At 35.0% G+C, this 20522-nt stretch overlaps 1 protein-coding gene across 1 annotated transcript in view; it reads right to left on the reverse strand.

The window, feature by feature from the left end:
- The window catches only part of LOC311431287 (dynein axonemal heavy chain 5-like), a 142916-nt gene extending 125214 nt beyond the window's left edge, over window positions 1–17702 (reverse strand). The window contains exons 1-15 of the mRNA XM_084508638.1: window positions 17537–17702; window positions 17357–17431; window positions 15231–15317; window positions 12932–13003; window positions 11178–11279; window positions 10013–10199; window positions 8646–8811; window positions 8468–8561; window positions 7300–7398; window positions 6021–6202; window positions 4298–4417; window positions 3426–3627; window positions 2196–2291; window positions 271–444; window positions 90–179 (exon numbers count right to left, since the gene is read on the reverse strand). Coding sequence (XP_084364764.1) covers window positions 90–179; window positions 271–444; window positions 2196–2291; window positions 3426–3627; window positions 4298–4417; window positions 6021–6202; window positions 7300–7398; window positions 8468–8561; window positions 8646–8811; window positions 10013–10199; window positions 11178–11279; window positions 12932–13003; window positions 15231–15317; window positions 17357–17431; window positions 17537–17587 — 1797 coding nt within the window. The 5' untranslated portion in view covers window positions 17588–17702. The remainder of the gene's footprint in view (window positions 1–89; window positions 180–270; window positions 445–2195; window positions 2292–3425; window positions 3628–4297; window positions 4418–6020; window positions 6203–7299; window positions 7399–8467; window positions 8562–8645; window positions 8812–10012; window positions 10200–11177; window positions 11280–12931; window positions 13004–15230; window positions 15318–17356; window positions 17432–17536) is intronic.
- Between the last annotated feature and the right edge of the window lie 2820 nt (window positions 17703–20522).

Consider the following 20522-nt stretch of genomic DNA (forward strand, 5'->3'; position numbering starts at 1 on the left):
AAAGTGAACTTAGGAGTATAAAAATAAATCATGTCTGTTAATAACTTGTGTTAAAACTTAGCATAAATCACCCTCTGATAATTTACTACCTTCAAAAGTGTGGTTTTCTTTTTAAAGAATCTCATCGGATGGTCAATTTTCCTGTACAGCTGCTGAGCCCACATAATCTTCCCTGCTACCTAAATCACAGAAGATATGAAGTTATATTTCCATTAACTTAAAAAGTAAAGAAGAAAAATCCTTTTTCTTTCTAATTCATTTCACTCTTACTGGTGGTATGTTACGTGGTATAGGTGGATTTTCTTTTTGCTTCTGGTAGAGGTTTTGAACAAAGTCTAAGTCTCTGCTGTATTGCTGAAGGACAATGGTGTACTTCTCACTAAGATCAATTTGATTATCTCCTATTTGTTCAAGCTTCATCAGAAGTCCCAGCATCTGTTCAGTCTAAAAAGGAGAATGAAATATTTACTGCAGATGTTAATAGTTCAGAAAGTCATTGTTCACAAACTCTGATATTTATTTATTTATAAGTTACACATAAGGTTGTAAGTTATTTTCTAAGAAGCACTGAAAAAGCCATCCAGACAAGTCAGGGAACTTAACTGTTGTATTTTGTCCCATATGGAATATACTTACTATACTCTTAAACAAGACACTGCCATCACCACAGACCATTTTGGAACATTTAATTTTTTTCTGACTCTCAAATCCTCACTCTTTATTTTTCTGCAAGCAGTTGTGGTTGAAAATCTACAGTTTTCCTCCTCCTTCATTTACATCTCATTTCATGAGCAGGGTCTGAACTAATGAACTGAAATTAAGGTAACAGATGGCAGAAACTATTACATTACTCCTGCCTGTCTGACAGAAATAATTTAGAAATGCAACAGGAAGCATCTTTGAATATGCTCCATCAATAAAATTTAAACACTGAGTATAGCTTTTTTTACTTTCATGTTAATAAAATTTTATTGCTTTTCTTTAAAATTATCATTCTCCATTTCCCCTCTAGTTCATCCTATAATTTAGATACACACCAAAAAATTATTCAGATTTTGCTTTTATAATAGATGGTTAAAGATATCTTCCCATTATTTTGCTTTTGCTTTTTTGTTTTTCAGGTATCACGTAGGTGCTGTTCTTTTCCATGTAAAAGAAACAAGCTAACGAGTCCATGAATCTGTACTGTCCTGTGGCAGGCAAACAACTAAGAGTTTAAGAAATGGAAGCTACCAGCTCTGCATCAAACTCACCTGTTCTGCCTAGCAATATGTATTCAAATATATAATACAGGCAACCCATGGAAGCCCTTCCAGGCTGAATTCTTACAGTGGATAAGACAATGAACTGAAATTTCCCCGCTGCACTTTCAACCTCTTTTTCACTTCTGCATTAATATATGATGACAAAGGATCCTTAGCTTGGCTTCACCACTTTGATTTTACCAGTAATAGGATACTGGGCTGCAGTATAAGAACTGCTGAACTCTCTCCTCAGACTGCATGTACTTTTTAATTATCTGCAACAATCCTACACCACGGCTTGGAACTTCTGTCAAACGCATGAGTTGTTTCCCTTCACTGGGCTCAAGAAAAGGATGTTGTATGTATGTCCCTACAAGAGCTTTATTTTTTTATTATTTATTTTTTGTTAAAAGAAAAAAAATAGATACATAACTTTCAAGAGGAAAGACAGGGAAGCGCCAAAGTAGTGAACATTACTCATGGACTGCAAGTGAATGTACAGGGCACGAGAGGAAACAGTGAAAGAGAGAGAGCAGAGTAAGAGAGAAACTGCAAGTCAGACCAAAGATAGTGAAAGAAAACTGAGCCATGGAAATAACACAGTTCAAGACACAGTGAGTGAAGGAGGACTATCCTAGTTTATCAACAGCATGGTGGGAGATGGATAGGGAGCACTAGGATGAGGAAAGAAAATAAACCTTAAAAATAAATAGGGTTATAACGTTGATAAGGAAAGATGCAACTGGCACTAAGTAACAATGAACGTTAACTTCCTGTACTTCTGCAAGCTACTTTTAGAATACCTGTATTCTCAATGTCCTCCTGCCTTATCACAGACAGCCACCGGCACAGTGCAGAACACTGCCAGTAATGAAGGAGTACAGTGGGAGTTGTGGGTACTCAGCCCTTCTGAACACCAGAACAGGAGGTTGCATTTGTGAAGTTACTTACAGTTACAGTCTTCTCAAAGCAGGAATCCACAAATTCTTGTATGGACTCATACAACGTTGCAATTTGGTTCTTAAATTCAAGGTAGTCTTTTTCAAACTAGGAAAGTATAAAAGAAAAACAAAAAAACAAAAAACAAACAAACAAAAAAAAAACAAACAAAAAAAAACTGTTGCTTTCATTTCGTGCAAAATTATTTCCCTGAAGTTTCTGTGGAATTTCTTTATCTGCCCAGTTCATGTGTTCAGTACTGAATTAAAGAGAACAGGGACAACACCAGTAATGAAGGCAGTTACATTTTAAGCAAAGCAAACAAAAAATAAGAATTATTAGGCTATTTGATTACAGATTCATCTTTATGAACACAAAGTACTGCAGAGGAACAAGGACAGACAGAGGAAATCTAATAAGCTAATCAGAGGGAACATAGTACACTCACCCAGCTACTCCTAGCACTGCCACAGGAGAGCGCTAAGCTCACTGTTCAGGTATGAAACCCATTCAGAGCTGCAAATTAGACAGGCTCTCTAGAGCACTTTACAGACTAAGGAAGGTTATTATCAGAAGAAAGCCAAAGGTCCTCTGGACTTATATGATTTAAGCACAGCTGCAAGCAATAGTTCAGGAAAGCAGGAGAGTAAGTCAACATTTCTAGCATTTCCATTGTGAGGTTATCAATCCAGTAAAGCAAGCATACTACATCCCAAAAAAGCAGCTCAAGTCCAGGATATTTGTCTGAACTTGAGTCTCAGGCACTTTATAGGTCACTTTATTTTTCATCATGTGGTGCAGAGCTGGAGGTGATATCATTCACTTCTCACTCTGAAATGGTCATCTAAGTATCTAAGTGTCGATACTGCCTTCATTATTGCATTAAGTAACACTGAGTAACTCTTGCAAGTAGATAAACTGGGCTTAATGCATTGATCTGCCTGAATTAGTTTCAGTCTGAAGTTCAAAATATATGCATCTCAAAGCAAACAAGTTTAGGAAATGCTGCTTGTATCACTACCTATTACACAAAACCTAGTTTATCAAAAATTTACAAAAGCATGTGAAATAAAAAGCCAAATACTCCCAAGAAATTCCAGATTGGATTAAAACATAGGAAAGTATTATTACTGCAGGAAAACGCTATATGCATTGTTATAAATTTTAGTCTTCTTTGCATAACTCCAATGAAAAGCATAAGATTAATGAAGTGAGTATCAGACAAGTGCTGAGTGAATATACCTCCTGTTTTCTGTGATCCAGAACATCATACTTTTTTGATTTGGTGTTTGTAGCAATGCTCTGGTAGTGTGTACTGATCTCTTCAATACCTTCTATTTTTATACGCTGGAGCTCTAAAAGGCTTTCCATAATATTGCTCATATCTGAAATTTTCTCCAAACGTTTACAGAACGTATCAAATTTTCCAAAAATATAGTTTTCACTGATGATGAAAAGCAGAAGTATTATTATACATATCTATTTGTATCAGATTTTTTTTCTATTTAACCCAGATATATTCCACCAGAACTACTACCAAGTTTCAAAATTAAAAATCTATGCTGTAGTAATTACAAAGTAAAAACCATTTTAAGATCATGGATACAACACAGAAAATGCTTAATTCTTACATATGTCAACTAAAACCTTCTCCACATTTCACAGGAGTTATTCCTGAAACTAATATATGTGAAAAGAGAGCAAAATGTGAATAATACGCTGAGACAAGCTCCACGATTTAAGTGCTAATACTAAGGTAAACCTACTTGTGATTGACAATCTAGCCCAAAGCTGACTAAGTTCAGCTGGAGTCTTTTAACTTATATTTTTTAGGATTTCAGACCACGCACAAACATACACATTAATTTAGCACATGCATAAATTCCCTGAATTCCCTTGAACATCTGCTAAATAAACAAGCAACTTGCAAAAACCTGTTACTGCTTACTTCTTGAATGATAAAATAAAATAAACTCCACAAGCTCATGATTTGATTATAATAAAGTTTACATTTTAATTGAGCATTTAACTTTTCAGGTAGCCCACAGATATGATGACATGTCATTTATAAACCTTAGGTATGAATATGATTCAATATTAGAGTGAGTTTTTACCTGAAATCAAATTGCTTGCCACTTGGATTTTCCTTTAGATTATCCCTAATTGTTTGAAAGGATGTTTGATACTGTTCTTTGAGGGAAATGCATTGTTGTATCCTCTTTAGCAATTCTTGCCTGGACAAAAAAGTGCAAAAGACAGAAAATCATCCTAAGGAGCTTTACAAAAGAGCATAAATAAAAACAGAACATTTCAGTCAGACAGGTAACTGCAAAATACGAACATAAAATTATACATTACCTGAAAAACATTCAAAATAAGAGGATTACATTAAAAGTTCCTGGTTTTGTTATCCATATTGGATATTATTAAGTTTAGGCTTATCATCAAACCAAAATTTCAAAGTGTAACTCAGAGAGGACTTACAACAGGCAAATGCTAGCTACTGAGTGCCTGCAATTTGGCCATTTCTCCATCTTTTGTAAACTATGTCTAGCTGATGGACTTTTGTTTGTTTCTTTTGGTTTTGCTGTTGTGTTTTTGTTTTGTTTTGTTTTCCTAAGGAGACAAGAATGGTTTATTTGTTTGTTTTTCCCAGACTACAGAAAGCATAAGGAAATTTCTTGTTACTTTAAAAAGATAAAGAAGGAAGTCTGAAGGGACTCTGTTACTAAGGAACTCTGAAGAAGGAACTCTGTTACTAAGGTCACTGGTAATTATACACAGTTATCTTACACCCAGTTATTCATTAACCATGAGGTACTACTACACAGAAGGTGTAGGGGGAGACATGGAAATCAGTCATAAGCCATTTACCCAAGAATGTTCCTCCACTTTGGTTTTGTTTTTCAGCTTCCAAAATATCATCAGGAATTAAAAAGGATGACCAAACTTTATACATTTAAACCTCTAACTGGGACTGAGAGAAAATGCTAAAGTGATAGCAACACCAAATAGATGAGCAAAGGAGAAGAATGTCTCTCTCTCAAAAAAAAAAAATAAAAATCTCCTAGAATACACAAAAATTGTATTCTACTTTCATTTATATTGATTCTTTAGGATCTATACTAATCAGTACTTAAGTGATCATAGGTGATTTCTGAAAACTTCCCTTTACCCATACCAAAATGCAGAAGGAATCCAAATGATTTCAGTCTGATTTACTCTTGTATCTCCCAGCCTGTTACCTGTATCATCTTTGACTTCACTGTATCTTAAGTACACACATCTTGACTGCCTATTTATCGATGAAGTTTGTAACACCTTTTCCTTCTCACCTCAGTAACCATAATCTTGATTCATTTGTACTCTTTCAAGAGGCTGTTCCAATCATTACTTTGCATGATAACTTGAGACATCATGCTCATTTTTATGATTTCGTGTGGTCTCCCCCATTTCTTCTGCATGAAAATAATTGACTTGTTCTCCTTTGTTTTCCTAGCCTATCCTAGCTACTTCTCATCCTTTAAATACACTATTTCTATCTGTGATGTCAGCATTCACCACCCATTTGCTGAGCTTCATACAAACATGTCTGTGTTTCCTCTTGTGCTGTACATAGCAATTGCTCTTTGGAAGTACCCACAGAGCAGCTAACTCCTTCCTCTCCTCAAAATGTCTCCGTTTCTCCTGGAAATGATGCCTACAAATGAGGTAGATATCACAGTTTACTGAGAACACTGTTAATCCAGCTAACCAACACTTCATGATAGCTGTTTTTTTCTCTGATATTACATCTAGTGTTAACAAAAGAAGATGAAATTATTAAAATTCTATCACCTGTCCAGATCCCAGATTTTGGAAACACCTTCACGTAGATATGTCTTGCATGTGTTAATCATTTGATTAGTGATTTTAAGAAGAAGAGATGTCATGCGCTCTGATGTGTTGTAGTATGGTGACATACAGTAGATCATGCAGACAGCATTCATTAAGCTGGGTACGTGTTCCATCACTGTTACCTACAACAGGAAAAAATGAGGAAGTCAATAATTCAAATTTCCTAAGAGCATAGTGGAAAATGTGACAGCTCTGGGAATATGTTTATCAGTGAATAAACATTTTTTTGATTGTAACACCTTGTTCTTGTAGACACATCATTATGAATTGGACCATCCAATTCGCTCATGGAGACCTAACACACTATGTCCAACGGAAAAAAGTGGGGAATTGGTTACGAATAAATGAGTAGGCCTTCTTCCAGAGCAGATTTTCCAGAGGAAAAGCAGAGGCCACACTCCTTTTGACTATGGCCTCTAGGATGTGAAAATATTATAGTCTGCTTTTCAAAGAAATATGCTGCCTAAGGAAAAAAAAAGGCATATATTAGTACAAGAAAAAAAAAAAAAAAGAAAAAAAAAGTTGGGCTGCGAAAGGAAGTACAAGAAGAAAGCTGGCTTCCTTTTGCTCATTTTGCCTACATCGGAAATGAAATGTGGAAAGGGGAGGAAAGGCAGCAGTAATCTGTATTTTACTGCGGCTACTGAACTGTAGAGTTCTCTGTCCCCCAGAAAGGTTTCACAGAAATGCATCAAGTCAATGCTCATCAGTCAAATACATCACAAAAGACAGTCACTGACCTAGAAGAGGATAAAAAAGCATGGTATCTAAAAGTTAAGTCCAATATTTGTGAATATTTGCAGAATAAAAGCAGTGGAAAATAGCACAATGGATTCAAATGGAATTCAAGCTTTGAGAATAAAACATAAAAAACTTGTAAGCAGCGGTATTATGGGTAAGTGTATGTCACAGAGACAATTGAATGTGACATTAGGTTTGAAAGGAGCTTGGAAAAACATGAACTATTGCTTATTTTCCCGTGCCCTTCATTTATCTCCTGAAATGACAACAACCTCCCCCACAAAAAGTAGTATTATCTCTAGCTTATTCAAAATTTGTAAACTTAATTCATTAATGCTGTAGGAGTTAATTTGTCCACTAATCATTAAGCATAGGGTTTAAATACTGAAAGGAGGAATATTTTTCTTTCATCAGAAAACAGCCTTTTCTTTCTTTTCTAAATTCCATGTTAAGTGGTTTTATTCAAAGTACTACTTACAGGGGAAGCAATGGCAAGTGGGCCAAAAAATTTATCCAAAGTATATAAATATCTGACATTGTTTTTAGCTTCATTGGCAGCAATTGTTACATTACCATCCTGAATGGAAATAAGAAGAACAGAGTTAATACTGCTAAAATTTACAGAAAAGCTTCCTGAACTTACAGTGCATGCTACTACAGGATTATAATTCCAAAACTTGATGGGAACTTGATAGCATGGTTTAGATAATCCAATTTACATTCTAGAATCATTCTAGCATGATACAAATGTTTTTGTTGTTGGTTGTGTTTGTTTGCTTTTTTTAATTACCTGACATTAGTTCTTGTCTTGACTGACAAGAACTGACATGCTCCTTGAAATATACCAGGGTGCTTCCAACTCAAACATCTTTTTTTAATAAGCACTTTTTAGGACAAATGAATTCACAACTAATGTCTGTATACCTTTCTATTTATGACAAGTGGAGCTTTCCAGTTCTTAGGAAGCTACATGTATGAAGAAAGGAATCTAGTTCATTTTCCTTGACTTGTTCTACTCTGAACAGACACTATCATCCAAATTCCATTTATAATAAAAGCATGCAAATATGTTAAGCACAACATGAAAAACTCAGCAAGATGACTATTTTCCTGGTCTATTTTCAAAATGGTAATAATATCTTTTATATAAGTGTTAGAAGATCTACATTCTAGTGTTTTCAGGTGTCAGATTGCCCATATGTGGCTTACAACTTGTTTTCTGGCCTGTCCAAATGCTTACTAAGTTTAGATAACATATATCCACTTATCTGAAGTAGCAGTTATGCTACAAGGAGCCAGCTGTCAATATTTCTACAAGCAATATGATAAACTTTCAGACATCACTAATGTTGGCTGCATAGGGCACAGCTGGATGACATAAAAATGTTGTATTGCTGCACTGCTTTACTTCTGCACAGCCATTCCACCCATCTTTAAGAGACATGTTACAAGAGCACTGACTTCCTTTCAAGTTATCTATTTAACTTCAAGATCATTGGCGTTTCAACAAAGGGAGGACAAACCACAGTATAAAGACAGCATAAACACTTGAACTGTTCTTAAGAGTTGTGTGTTCACTTTTATGTATATAACAAATATAGTACTGTATTAATTTTAAACAACTTTTATTAAAACATAGTAATTACCAGCTCTTTCCACTGCTTTAATGTCTTTGATCTTGCTGCCTGAAGAATACTTATAATTTTCTTTACTCTTGAACTCTTGATCTCATCTAAAAGGCTTTGAAGAAGGAAACACATTTAAATCTTTCTTTAGAATCAGAGCTTACATTTATTTAAATTTAAAAAAATATATATTTTTAACCTGTTAAATGATGACATTCTTGACTTCCAATATTCCAGCTCTGCAGATGGACCAATGTCACCAGTTTCTCTTCTCATTTGCTCACTCTCCACTAAAACTTGTCTGATCTGTTTGATCCAAATCATTAACGCTTCTTCAAGTTTCTCTGTGACCTCTCTGTTACTGCCTTCAAAATCAAAGAGCAGGACTGTTTTGTAAGTACCAAAAAATAAATACTTTATTTTTAACTATAGAGGTTAAATATCCTTGACAAACATAAGTTGAGACTCTATGTAAATTGAGTATATTTAAATCACTGACCAACAATAGGAATAGATTTAAGACTAAGATAAGAAGATGTACACACATATCTACCTACTCAGTTACTATTGTAAATCCTTTACAATAAGAACAGTTGATAGAGGGAGTTTCTAACAGAAAAAACAGTGATGTGGTTTGGTGACAATCATGTATCAGACGTCCAACAATTCCACTAAATATGATGTGCGTATTTTTCTGCTCGTGTTTGTTAAGTAACAGCTTACTTCTCAGCATTTCTGTCTTTCTGCCATTGCAGCCTATTTCACACTAAAAGCATCACATAAAGGACACCATTATCAACAGACATAAAATCCCTGTTATTTATAAGTCAGCACACCTTTTAGATTGTTCTAGCAGGTGAAAAACTCCAGTTTACTTAGTGCATTATGTTTAGGACTTGTTCACCTTGAACTATTAAATGGGTCTAAAGAACTTGTTTAGCCATTTAACATTACTGTCTCATCTTAAAAGCCACCAGTTCTTCTTTGGAAGCTGGTCTAATATAGGAAGTTAGGCTAACACAGGGCAGAGAGGGACTGTAGAAGTATTGACTGGTTGGCATGATTTCACTCTGAAATTCCTTGTGGTGATAAGAAAGGGCAGAAGGCTAATGTTCAAAGAGATGACCACTCATTTCCACACACACATATATATGTATATATACACATAAATAATTTTATATAAATATGCCTTTTTTGACTCACAGTCCTTGGACTTAATATTACATAAGATTTCCCCAGTATCAAAAAAAAAAACAAAGATGTATACACACTAGTACTTGACTACACTTGGCAAACACTTAGCCAGCACACCAGGAAGAACAGAGGCCAACATGTACACAAATGTAGGTAAGGAACCACCCAATCCTTTAAGATCTAAAGGATAGGGAAAAGATTGATAACTTTATGATTAGACGATCATAAACCTGGCAAGAGTCAACAGAAAAATGTATATAGCTCATGGAAGATGAATTAATTCTTCAAGGTAAATCTTTATGAATAGCATAACACTAGTTTTCTTAAAAACAGCATCACTGTTGTGTTTATCTTGTTGTAGGAATTACACACCTGCAGTTATGTAGTCAGATGGGTTCTGTAAATTGCTGATATAAATATCAATATCCACTTTTGCGAGCTGGATTTTGTCTTCTAGATTCTGTCTCGATGATGACAAAGTACCCACGAATCTATCCACTGAATACAGGAAGTCTTGTATCTGGCTGTCCTTCAGACCTTCTTTCACAGCCCCCCAGTGCTGATTGTTTCACAATTTATGAATATAAAAATATATAAATAATTAAAACGTAAAACCAGAGCCAAACTCTCTCTTTTTTTTTTTCTTTTCTTTTTTTTTTTTTTTTTTAATACCAATGGGCTTTTTAACTTATTTAACAAAGATTTATCAGTATGCCCTTTCAACTACACTAATCAGTACTATATGCACAAATATTTTAAAGTGTGCATTAATTTAATTAGTCTGTTAGACAAGAAGGGACAAACAAGCATAAATATCTCAAGAAATAAAAATGCATCCCTCTTCTCACTGTCCTCAAAGTCAGTTGCCACCTATTTTTTTCTCCCAGTCTGATTTGGCACCCTCTGAAAAGAGTTATGGAGATTCTAATCTCCTTTATTGCGCCTGGGTTAGAGAAAAGAATAGCATAAAATAATAGGATATGACACCATCATTCTCAACAGACACGAAGCTTTACTACATTTACTACTTCTGAACATGTTACTCTAGAAGCAACAGAACCAACTATGATGCTTTGTCTGTTCCATAAAACAATAACTCAAAGAAGCTGGATATCCTGGCTGCAATACGGTGCTTCCCCTCCACACTCTAGAATAAAATCATGGACTGATCTTTTATTCTGCCAGAAGGACTTGGGACTTCCTTCAGTCCAAGTTTAACCTAGTTTTAATTAAATCATCACAGTTTTGCCTTAGTATGGCGGTTGTGCTATTTTCTTCTTTGTCGTGAGCATTACAGCTGCTGCTATTGCTTGAAAATGAACACAAACTATAAAAATTTTAAACACTTAAATACAAATTGCATGACTCTCATAAAGGCCTATATGAGACTTTTATCTTTATGTGTCCCCTGCTTTATGTTCATCTGATGCACAAAGGGGACTGCAGCAGTCACTTGCCTTAATTCCAACTGTTGTTTAAAAATATATATATCTATACATATATATATATACATGTATATATATGCATATATGATTACCTGTTGGGATTTAAGTGCTGGTATCATGATCTGGGATAATAAAAATTCCAGGCCCTCAAGTATATTTCCATTAGAACAATCAAATACACCAAAATTCACCTCCTTTGGGAAGAAACAGAAGTTAGCAAAGTGTATGTAAACTTTTACAACATTTTTCTATTTGAGGGAAATGCATGGAACACAAATATGTATAACCCATAACTCTCTACATTCCATGAGGATATTGCCCCCCAGATACAGAATTCGGATTTGATATAAACTAAAACTCAACTGGAAATTCCAAGGCTTGTCCATTAGTTTGAGTCACCAGAAAACTCTGTCCCATATTGTAGTAACACTCCAACAAGCAGTTAAGATTAACTTGATATCAGTACATTAATTAACCTTAAGAAAATTTTATGTCTACATTTCTCTTGTAGAGGAGCAGTTTCTGACCACTGTAAGTGTCTAAGAGAAAGGATAACAAATGTATCAGGCAAGAAAAGTCACACTCAGCAGCACAGTTCTCTCCAATTCATTATTCATGGGAAGCAACAAGCAGTGCATTGCCAAAGATGGGGATAGAGAGAGTCAGTACCGCTGAGTAAAATTCAACTGCAGAATTTAAAACATAAATTGGAGCGAGTGAAGAACTGCATATTTCCCAGTGCTATTCATTTATGAACCAGTCAGCTGTTCTGTTACTGGCATTTTGCCCATAAATGCACACATCCTGAACATGGGCCGTGTGCCCTCTATTACCCATACCAACTAGCTGTTACGCCCCTGGGTGCATCTCTTTTAGAAGAGAGTGGGTCTCATTCACAGCTTCTGAACTGCACAAACAAACACTGTTTTTCTGCCTTCATCATAATGAAGGTTTCACCAATCTGTGGGAAAGAGTACTAAGTTCTGCCCTGGAAGCTTCTACTCCCAACTTTTTCCCATGCAATGATTCCGGAGTGTTTTAGGAATGGCAACCACAAATGAAATTTTGTAAGGGATTTAATATTCTTGTCTATCTGGATTAATAATTTTATTAATGTTTTTCTTGCTAGTTCCACACTTGAATGCAAAAAGAAGAGTGTTTAAGACAATTAGTTGTCATGCATGGGTAGAATACTATTTCCAAAAAATATTACAGTATAATAATCTCAATAAAGTACAAAAGGATAGAAAGCCCTTCTTCAAAAGTGTGAGGAGTTATGGATGAACAGTCAAGGCATCATTCTTAATGTATTCCACCTAAAGTTTGAGTACCTCTTCACAAAAGAAGAAGATGCCCTAGACAGAAAGTCACAGAGAAACACAGTTCCCATAAAGCAGTGCCTGAAGAAGTGCATTGTATCCCTGGAAGTGTTTAAGGCCAGCCTGGATGGGTCTTTGAGCAACGTGGTCTAGTGAAGGTGTCCCTGCCCATGGCAGCAGGGTTGGAATTTGATCATCTTTAAGGTCCCTTCCAACCCAAACCATTCTATGATTCTATGATACGAGGAAGAACAGGTTTCTTTTGCATGTCATTTCATAATAATGAATCTTTATTAGTTTAAATCTTGTTTTTAACAAGATTGCACGTAGCTACTTTCCTAAGCATTAGAACATTACTTTATCACACATACCTCTTCTGATGAAAAAGAACTTTCGTTAAAAATACAACTAAACTTTTTCATGAAAATACTCCCCACTTCTTTTCCTGATTCCAGGAGAACTTCTGCGTGAATAAGGGTCTAAGAAAATCTTAAATGCACTCTAAGCACTGCATGATTTTGTCTGACCTGAGAAATGTTTGATGCAGTTATAACTTTATCTGATGTCCTTAGAAAAAATGCACAAGTTCCTGTAAAGTTCTGTAAAAAGCACAAAATACATATGGTTAAAACGAATACACACATAGAGTAAAAATAATTTACTTCGTAACTTGCTAAAATGCTGAAAACAAAATTGCAAAAAAATATGTATATATATTACTCAAATAAGATAGAGAACCATTTGTAAAATATTTAAGAATCTGTCTCTCTCAAATCAAACACTGATTTTTCTCCAGCTGACATAAGAATGTGAGAAACACCCTTCTGTGCAGAGCAGAGCAGTCCAGTATCACAACTCTGACATGAAAATGCAGTTTATGGAGGGCTTGTGAACTAGGCTACTTCCTGTGCTCCATTCCTCTCCTATTTCCGCACCAGCTGCAACAGTTGTTTGTGAGCTGTTAGATGACATGGTCCTGTCTTGTCATTTTAGCACCCATTTATGAACCTACCTATCTTATTGTCTAATCCTTTTCTGAGCCCACTGACATAAATTCAGTGAAGAAAACTATATACTCAGCTTTCTTTAAAGTACTTTTCATCGGTATTTAGACCAGAATGAATCAATTTACAGTGGCATTTATGTCATTGATTGTTGAAAAGAAACTGAAAGATTACTCAGAACTACTGAACCAAGTGTTTTTAATATCTATTTTCATCTTTTTGATGGGCTCAAGTAATGTAAGTTTCAAATCAGTACCATAAACAATGCTTATTTTTATTCTATAAAATAATAACTCAACCAAAAGAAATTTGAAAAGCCCTTCCAATTGATTCAGTTCACAAATTGTACACAAGAATGTATAGCCCAGTTTACAGTAAATATGATTCAATTGTATAATTTAATTTGTGATATTCTTTGTTATATATTGAGCTGATCTTACACGATACCATTGTGCTAGACAGTGTCGGCATGTGCAAGCAGAACATTACACACTGTCTATTGGAAAAGAAGACAATGAAAATACATTTTTCTGCAGAAATATATCAACTTTGTCCCAATGTTCTGTTTTTCAGTAACAAAGCTCAAAAGGAAATTTGGTGCCACTGAAGTCTTAAACCTAGTCCTCCTCAAGCTATTTAGAAATAAAAAAGAAACAAGCAGTTTTTCACTTATAACTTTTTTTTTTTTTTAATGCTTTTTATTATCATTTCAGTGGTTAGCAAATGAAAACTCTTTAGGCTTCCAGTCTGCAGTCCTGATATAGTCCACTTTTGGTGAAAGTATGCTTCCAAAAATAGAAAAAATCATCCATATTTTGTGATTATTTTTGGATTCTTCATGAATTCTGGTATTGCCATGTGAAAGCTGCTAAGCTTTCACATGGCAATACCAGAGAGTAATGCTTTCATACTCTCCTGTTCTCAAACAATTCCCTTCTGTCTTGACAAGTAACAATATATGACTTATATAATTTTGCCACGTAGTTACTTGGCAGCAGGTCATTGCTAATAGAGTGGGAGAAGGGGCCTGCTCTTTTCAAAAGCTTCTCCCAGCAGAGAATACTGGAGCACTTCTCAGTAGCAGCACTATAATAAGGTTATTAAGCTCACATTTGGTTCTATACCCTAGTTTTGTATTAGAAACCAAGAAACGTTTGGGGTGTGGGCCCTCTCCCTTCATGTACTCTGCAGTATGCTCACAGAAAAGATTGCTTAAACTCTGGGATGATCATGGCTGACCATCACTCTTTAGCATCATACTCCTCTAGTAAAAGGGAAATTAAAAATAAATAAGAAAATGAATTAGAAATCTTAAAGACTATTCTGAATACACTCCTGAATAATGCTTATGCATTACAGTAAGGAGGTTGGTATAAGTACTAGAATGGAATAAATGAATTATTAAAGGTATTTTTGAAGTAATGTGCATTATATGCAAGGAAATACAAAAACACTGAAGAACTGCATTTTTAAATTAGAAGTGCATGAGCATGGGAAAATACTGAAGCATGTAATCAATAACAAAAACTTTGAGAAATGCAACCTTTAACAAGGGTTTATTTGACTTGCTCTCTTCTTAGATGGCAACATCCATCAATCTCCATTTCTTTCCAGATCAGCTTTACTGGTGAATTCCACTCTCAGCTCAAGAAATGTTGGGAGATCTTGCATTATTAGAACGTGGATTAAGTACTTGAATACCTATCCAAGAACTACAAAAATCTGCTTTAATACTGCACAGCTGTTATGGGTTTGTGGTTGTTCTTGCTGTTTTTCATTATTTTACCTTGCAAGTGTCATGTAATGAATTTTTCAACCATACCTCAGTAGCATCCATGGTAAGAAATAACTTCTTCTGAAGCATACTGTTTGTTGACCCATCTGACCTCAATGAAGCATTCGACTTCTGCTAAAAATTAAATTATAAATAAGAGGTTAATAAAATAAAAACAAGTATTACACAGATACATTGTCCTATTTTAATATGTGAATTACAACAAATCTCATTTTAAATCAATTAATAGTACCCAACCTGTAAGGTTGACTTTATCTGGGGAATAAGCTTTGCACAAATTCCACAATCCCCAGTAAACAGTTTCATAAATCTGCTATTTCAGAAAAAAAAAATAAAATCAAAGAATGAGAAAAATCTCAGAAAATATAATGAAAGTGATTCTGAAGTATTTCATGGAGAAACTTCCTCCATGGAAACAAACTGCATGTCTCACAGAAAGAGTTGCATGCCTGGTCTGCAAAGTCATAAACTAATTGAGAGCAGAATTCTAAAGGAACTCTGTCAGATAGATCCTGCCAACAACACAGATAAATTTTGTTTTATGCCTAAGTCTTTAATCATATATCACTCTGAAAAACTTTCTCTCTGAGAAGACTTGCTGCCCCTGGGTCCCTCTCTGTTGAGATACCTTTCTCCACTACAACATTTTCTCCTTGAAGCAACAAAATATTTAAGCTTAATCAAGACCTACTTCCCTCTAATTTTCTGTCACACACATAAATAGAGAAAAATCCATTGAAACTTGGAAGAATATAAGAGAAAATTATGTGGAAGTAGCCTGCGGGTGTCTCTCTTTCAAGTTTGAGGAGAGGCTCATTCCTAAAAAGACAAATGATTAGTTCCTGCTGGACCAAATATATGATGTGTGACATATAGTCGCGTCTCCCACATTCTAAGCCAAATCCCATCTCCTCATCCCTATGCAGAGTCTAAAAGAAACATTATGTACCTAAGCTGTCAAAGGCGAGAGAAGAGCAGAAGTGAAGAAAGAATGTTTGAGAAATCTTGGTAAGAATATGCCTACTTTGGCTCTGGCCAAAGGTCTGCCCAGGTCAGTATTTTGTCTCAGAGAATGACCAAAAATGGCTAAAAACACGACAAACTTGTCACCAGCCCTAAACAATCTCCAAATATTGACAGAACAGTCAGTTTAATGAGATCTCTGGATTCATCAGAATGAGGTGATAAAGATGGAATTCATAATTTCCATCAGTAACATTTATTTTTTTATGCTATGATACTTTTGCAACAATATTTTAATAAATTCATGTTTTAACGACTAAAAAGATCAAAACAAATTAAATCTGTTTTAAACAAATAATTAAATCCAGAAACAAAATGTTTTACTTAAGCCATGCTGGGCATTCATTCCTGGCTTGTCAGTTAAGGAAAACACTTTCCAGATTTTAGTCTCATCTTGATTCAAGTCAGAAGAACATGTTCCTCCCAGAAATGTGCATACGCAGTCCCAGTGAAAGGAAAAACAGATTAAACTCTTTCGACAGCTGAGCTGATTCTATGCTTTGCAAATTCTCTAAGCAATTCCAACAGTACTGAAAAGTACAGGTTATAATGAACCTGTAATTCATCCCTGCACTTCACTGAGAGTCAAGCATTATCCATCAGCTTTTGTTCCCAAGAAGCCTGAAGTAACACCTCTGCTGACCAGAATATTAAGCCACTTTAATTTACAAAAGAATTTTTCACCCTTTTGAATCAGTGCTTTGTCCATACTAGAGTTGGTGGAATTCAAACTGAAAGAAGACAAAGCGATTCTTACACAAGCAATTCCCCATTGCTACAATACTTATTTTAGCTAATCTTCTAAAACTCTAAGTGCTGGGGACACTTTGCCTCAATTATCTGTATCTTTTTTGAAGAATGAATTATTAAATTATTTGGCCATTTTTTAAGTTGCATTTTGTGAAAATAAGAACATACCACACCACAGGGCATTCACTTGTTTCCACCTAAGCCAAGCTGGCAGTACCAAAACAATGAGATCCAGGTTCTTTTCCATTTTCTTTGGCATAAAGAGCAAAAAAGTCACTTCTAAGATCTTCTGAATTTTGCAACCGTCACATGAATAGATAAATAAATAAATAAATAGATAGATAGATAAAACTTTTGCAAAAGTAATAAAAGAAAAGTACCTGCAAGACATCTTGGTAAAAGAAGAGTAACTTTTTAAGTCCAGTAGAGGCAAAGAATTGTTCTATAAGTTGAAACTAAAAATAAAATTATAATGGTAGTTAGTTGTGTAGCAGTTTCAAAAGACTGGAAATTTTGGAAACGTATTTAATAACAATCATTTAGTGATAATTTATATTTACCTTGTCATCAGAAACAATGGCCTCCTCTACTTGCTGCTCACTTAAGCCCATGCCATCTGCCAATCTTGATATCAAATACTTGTGCCGTTCATCTATCTGCGCTCTTCTCTCCTCTCTGATGACTTTAGCTTGTTTGGCTAGTTCTTTCCTAGTTTCACTGGAAAGTACTATATTTTTCTTACCAGTTGTCTAGAAAATAAAAGTTTGTGATGGATTATTTTTCCCATAGTTATTCTATATTGCATTTAAAGACTGTATTTTTTATTGTTATCTTTAAGGTGTTTTCATAACGACGTCATGTGGAACATAAAAACTTACATCAAAGAAATGGAAAGGAAAAATAAAGATCATTAATAATTAACTTGTTAGGCTGGAATTACTTCTCAGTATAAAGCTGCTACAAGAGAAACTTCAGATCAGGACCTCAGAATCAGATGCAGATCCTGGCATTATAATGGCTCTAATCCAAATCTGAGCTTTATGAGTCCAGATTCCAAACTAAATGTGCATGTTCCAGATGTGGGATCACTCCCACCTCTATACTGTCAGCATTTTAACATACAGTATCAAGTTATTACTGAAATGGAAAAAAATAAAATAAAACCAGTCACTACTGAAACAAATATAAAATTGAAGTTTAATATGCAGGTCATATAATGGTAGTAGCAAAGTGGCAAAGCAGGAAATTTATGTAGACAAATGATTTTTTTTTACATCTTCATGATAGCGTGAACAAGACTAGATACGCTAAATAACATTTTTAAGTTAACAGTTAATCTTCAGAAGCTGTACAAATAAAAGTAAAGGTTTGGGTTAAAGAATCACCACACTGAGCATTCCCCCCCGTACACAGTTCCCGCTGAGTACCTGGGATGTCTGGAGTGTCTCTGTAATTCACAATTTCATTGGAGAAAAGCAGTGAGAAATTACATCATCCTTCCAGTACGCTAAGCTAGGAATTGTAATTGAGTAACCCTGATTTACAATCGGCCTCCTTTGGCTCCTAACAACTGGTTTTACCCCAAGTTCTGGATGTTCCACAACACTCCTCTCTCACTGCATCTCTTTGAGACCTGGAGACACTAAGACTGTTCAAATATCTGTATCTGTTGGTCAGTGCCATTCCAACGTATCTAAAAGCCACATTTTTCTGATTCTCAGTTCATTCTTCTCCCATGTCATATGTGTCAGTCATTCATCATGTCTGGCTCCCATGCAAACAGCTAGACCTCTTGTTTTGTGTATGCCTTTCCTGATTCAGTATTCAGTTTCTCCCTCCTTCAAGACAAATGTTATGGAGCAAAAGCCAAAAAACTTCCACATTACACGACATAAAATTATTAGAGATAACATGTAGCTATAAAATATATATGCTTATAGTTTTTAAATCTCTAAAACATTACAGAAATACAGCTATTACTCTCTCTCTGATAGCAATTTCTTTTTTATGTCTTAGTAAGGACACTAGATGCCAAGTACCGAATGTCATTTTTTCTGTGCTGTTTTTCTAAGTGCATTAGATGACTGAACATGATTTAATAGCCATCTTTTTAGTGTCTGGGGTGGAGGCAGAATACAGTATTCTGGCAGTGTTGCAGAAAAAAACTACTGTTTTTTGTAACTTATTTCAGCTCCAATCATAACTTAGGGGAGAAACACATTTTGGATACTGCATAAAATAAACTAAGATTTGTGCCCAGACCATGACTGGATCCAAAAAGAATATATGAATATAATGTAAGAATATAATCTTAATTATTTTAGTTAAATAAGCCTGCTCAGAGTTCTGGATGGATTGGACTCAACCACCTTCACGAATTAAGCCACCTCATTTAAAGTGACGTGAGATATTCCCATGAGATGGTGCAGATGTGGCATTATGCAGTATTGGTTAAGTATGCTTAACCAATATTAATTTTCATCTTGGCAAAGAAAGGTAATTAACAAATGAATGATCAAAAACTCCATGAAGCAAAACCCCAACAACATACATTGTGAGCACAGAAAGTAAATGACCTAACACTTTATACAATTTTGAGTGGTTCACTGTTCTTTTTTCTTGTAGTTAACAGAGATTAATGAAGCCAGAACCCTCCAGTATCAGGCCAAACTTTGTCAATGACAACTTCAAGAACAACCTGTACAGAAGAAAATTTAGCAGACAAAAGGCAGCTGAATCACCACCTATTTTAAAATGAAAACACTTGCCGGAAGAACAGCAGTGAAAGGTGATCCTGTGACAGCAGATCCCAGTTCAGTGCTCCTTGTCTTCAGAACCCCTCGTCTACGATGCTTACTTTCTCTATCTAGTGACAAGAAGAAGAGGCAAGTTGTACTTATTCTGGTATATGCACAATAAATGCATTTTTCAAGCTGTGCAAAAAATGTCACCACACCGTGTCTTAGTATCTTCTGGCTAACTTCTTCTCAGGCTGGGGGAAACAAGACATGAAAGGAACATTAGAAAACTCGTGCCTCTACAGAAACCCTTAGAATCTGTTAGGGGTAAAAGATATCTTTTAATAGCATTTATCTGAAGATCAATTTCAAAGAATCCCTACTGATAGCAGTAGAGGTTAAAACAAACAAATAAAAAGCAACAATTTAAGGTACTTGTATGAAGAAATCAATTCTGGAAAAATCATAGGTTGAAATACTATCACTTCTCATGCTTAATATTCTCATCCGGTTATTCTTCCTCTGTTACTCCTTTATCTAAATTCAGATTGTGAGTCATGTGTCTCTGGCAAATTTGCTACCTGCAGACACCTTAACAACTTGTGCATGTGAATATCTGAAGAAAAAAGATTGATAATATTTGCAATAAAAATAAGACATATGTTATTAGTATAACTGCATGCTGCTAATTGATTAAGCCTCCTTAGGATCTTTTGAAGATCTTTAAGTTATCTAATCAAAAATTTAGCATATGCATTTGTTTTTCCTAAAAATGATACTTTGTATATTTAAAGTTGTTTTAGTAACA

The sequence above is a fragment of the Aythya ferina genome (genome assembly GCF_964211825.1).
Source record: "Aythya ferina genome assembly, chromosome: 2".
NCBI lineage: Eukaryota > Metazoa > Chordata > Aves > Anseriformes > Anatidae > Aythya > Aythya ferina.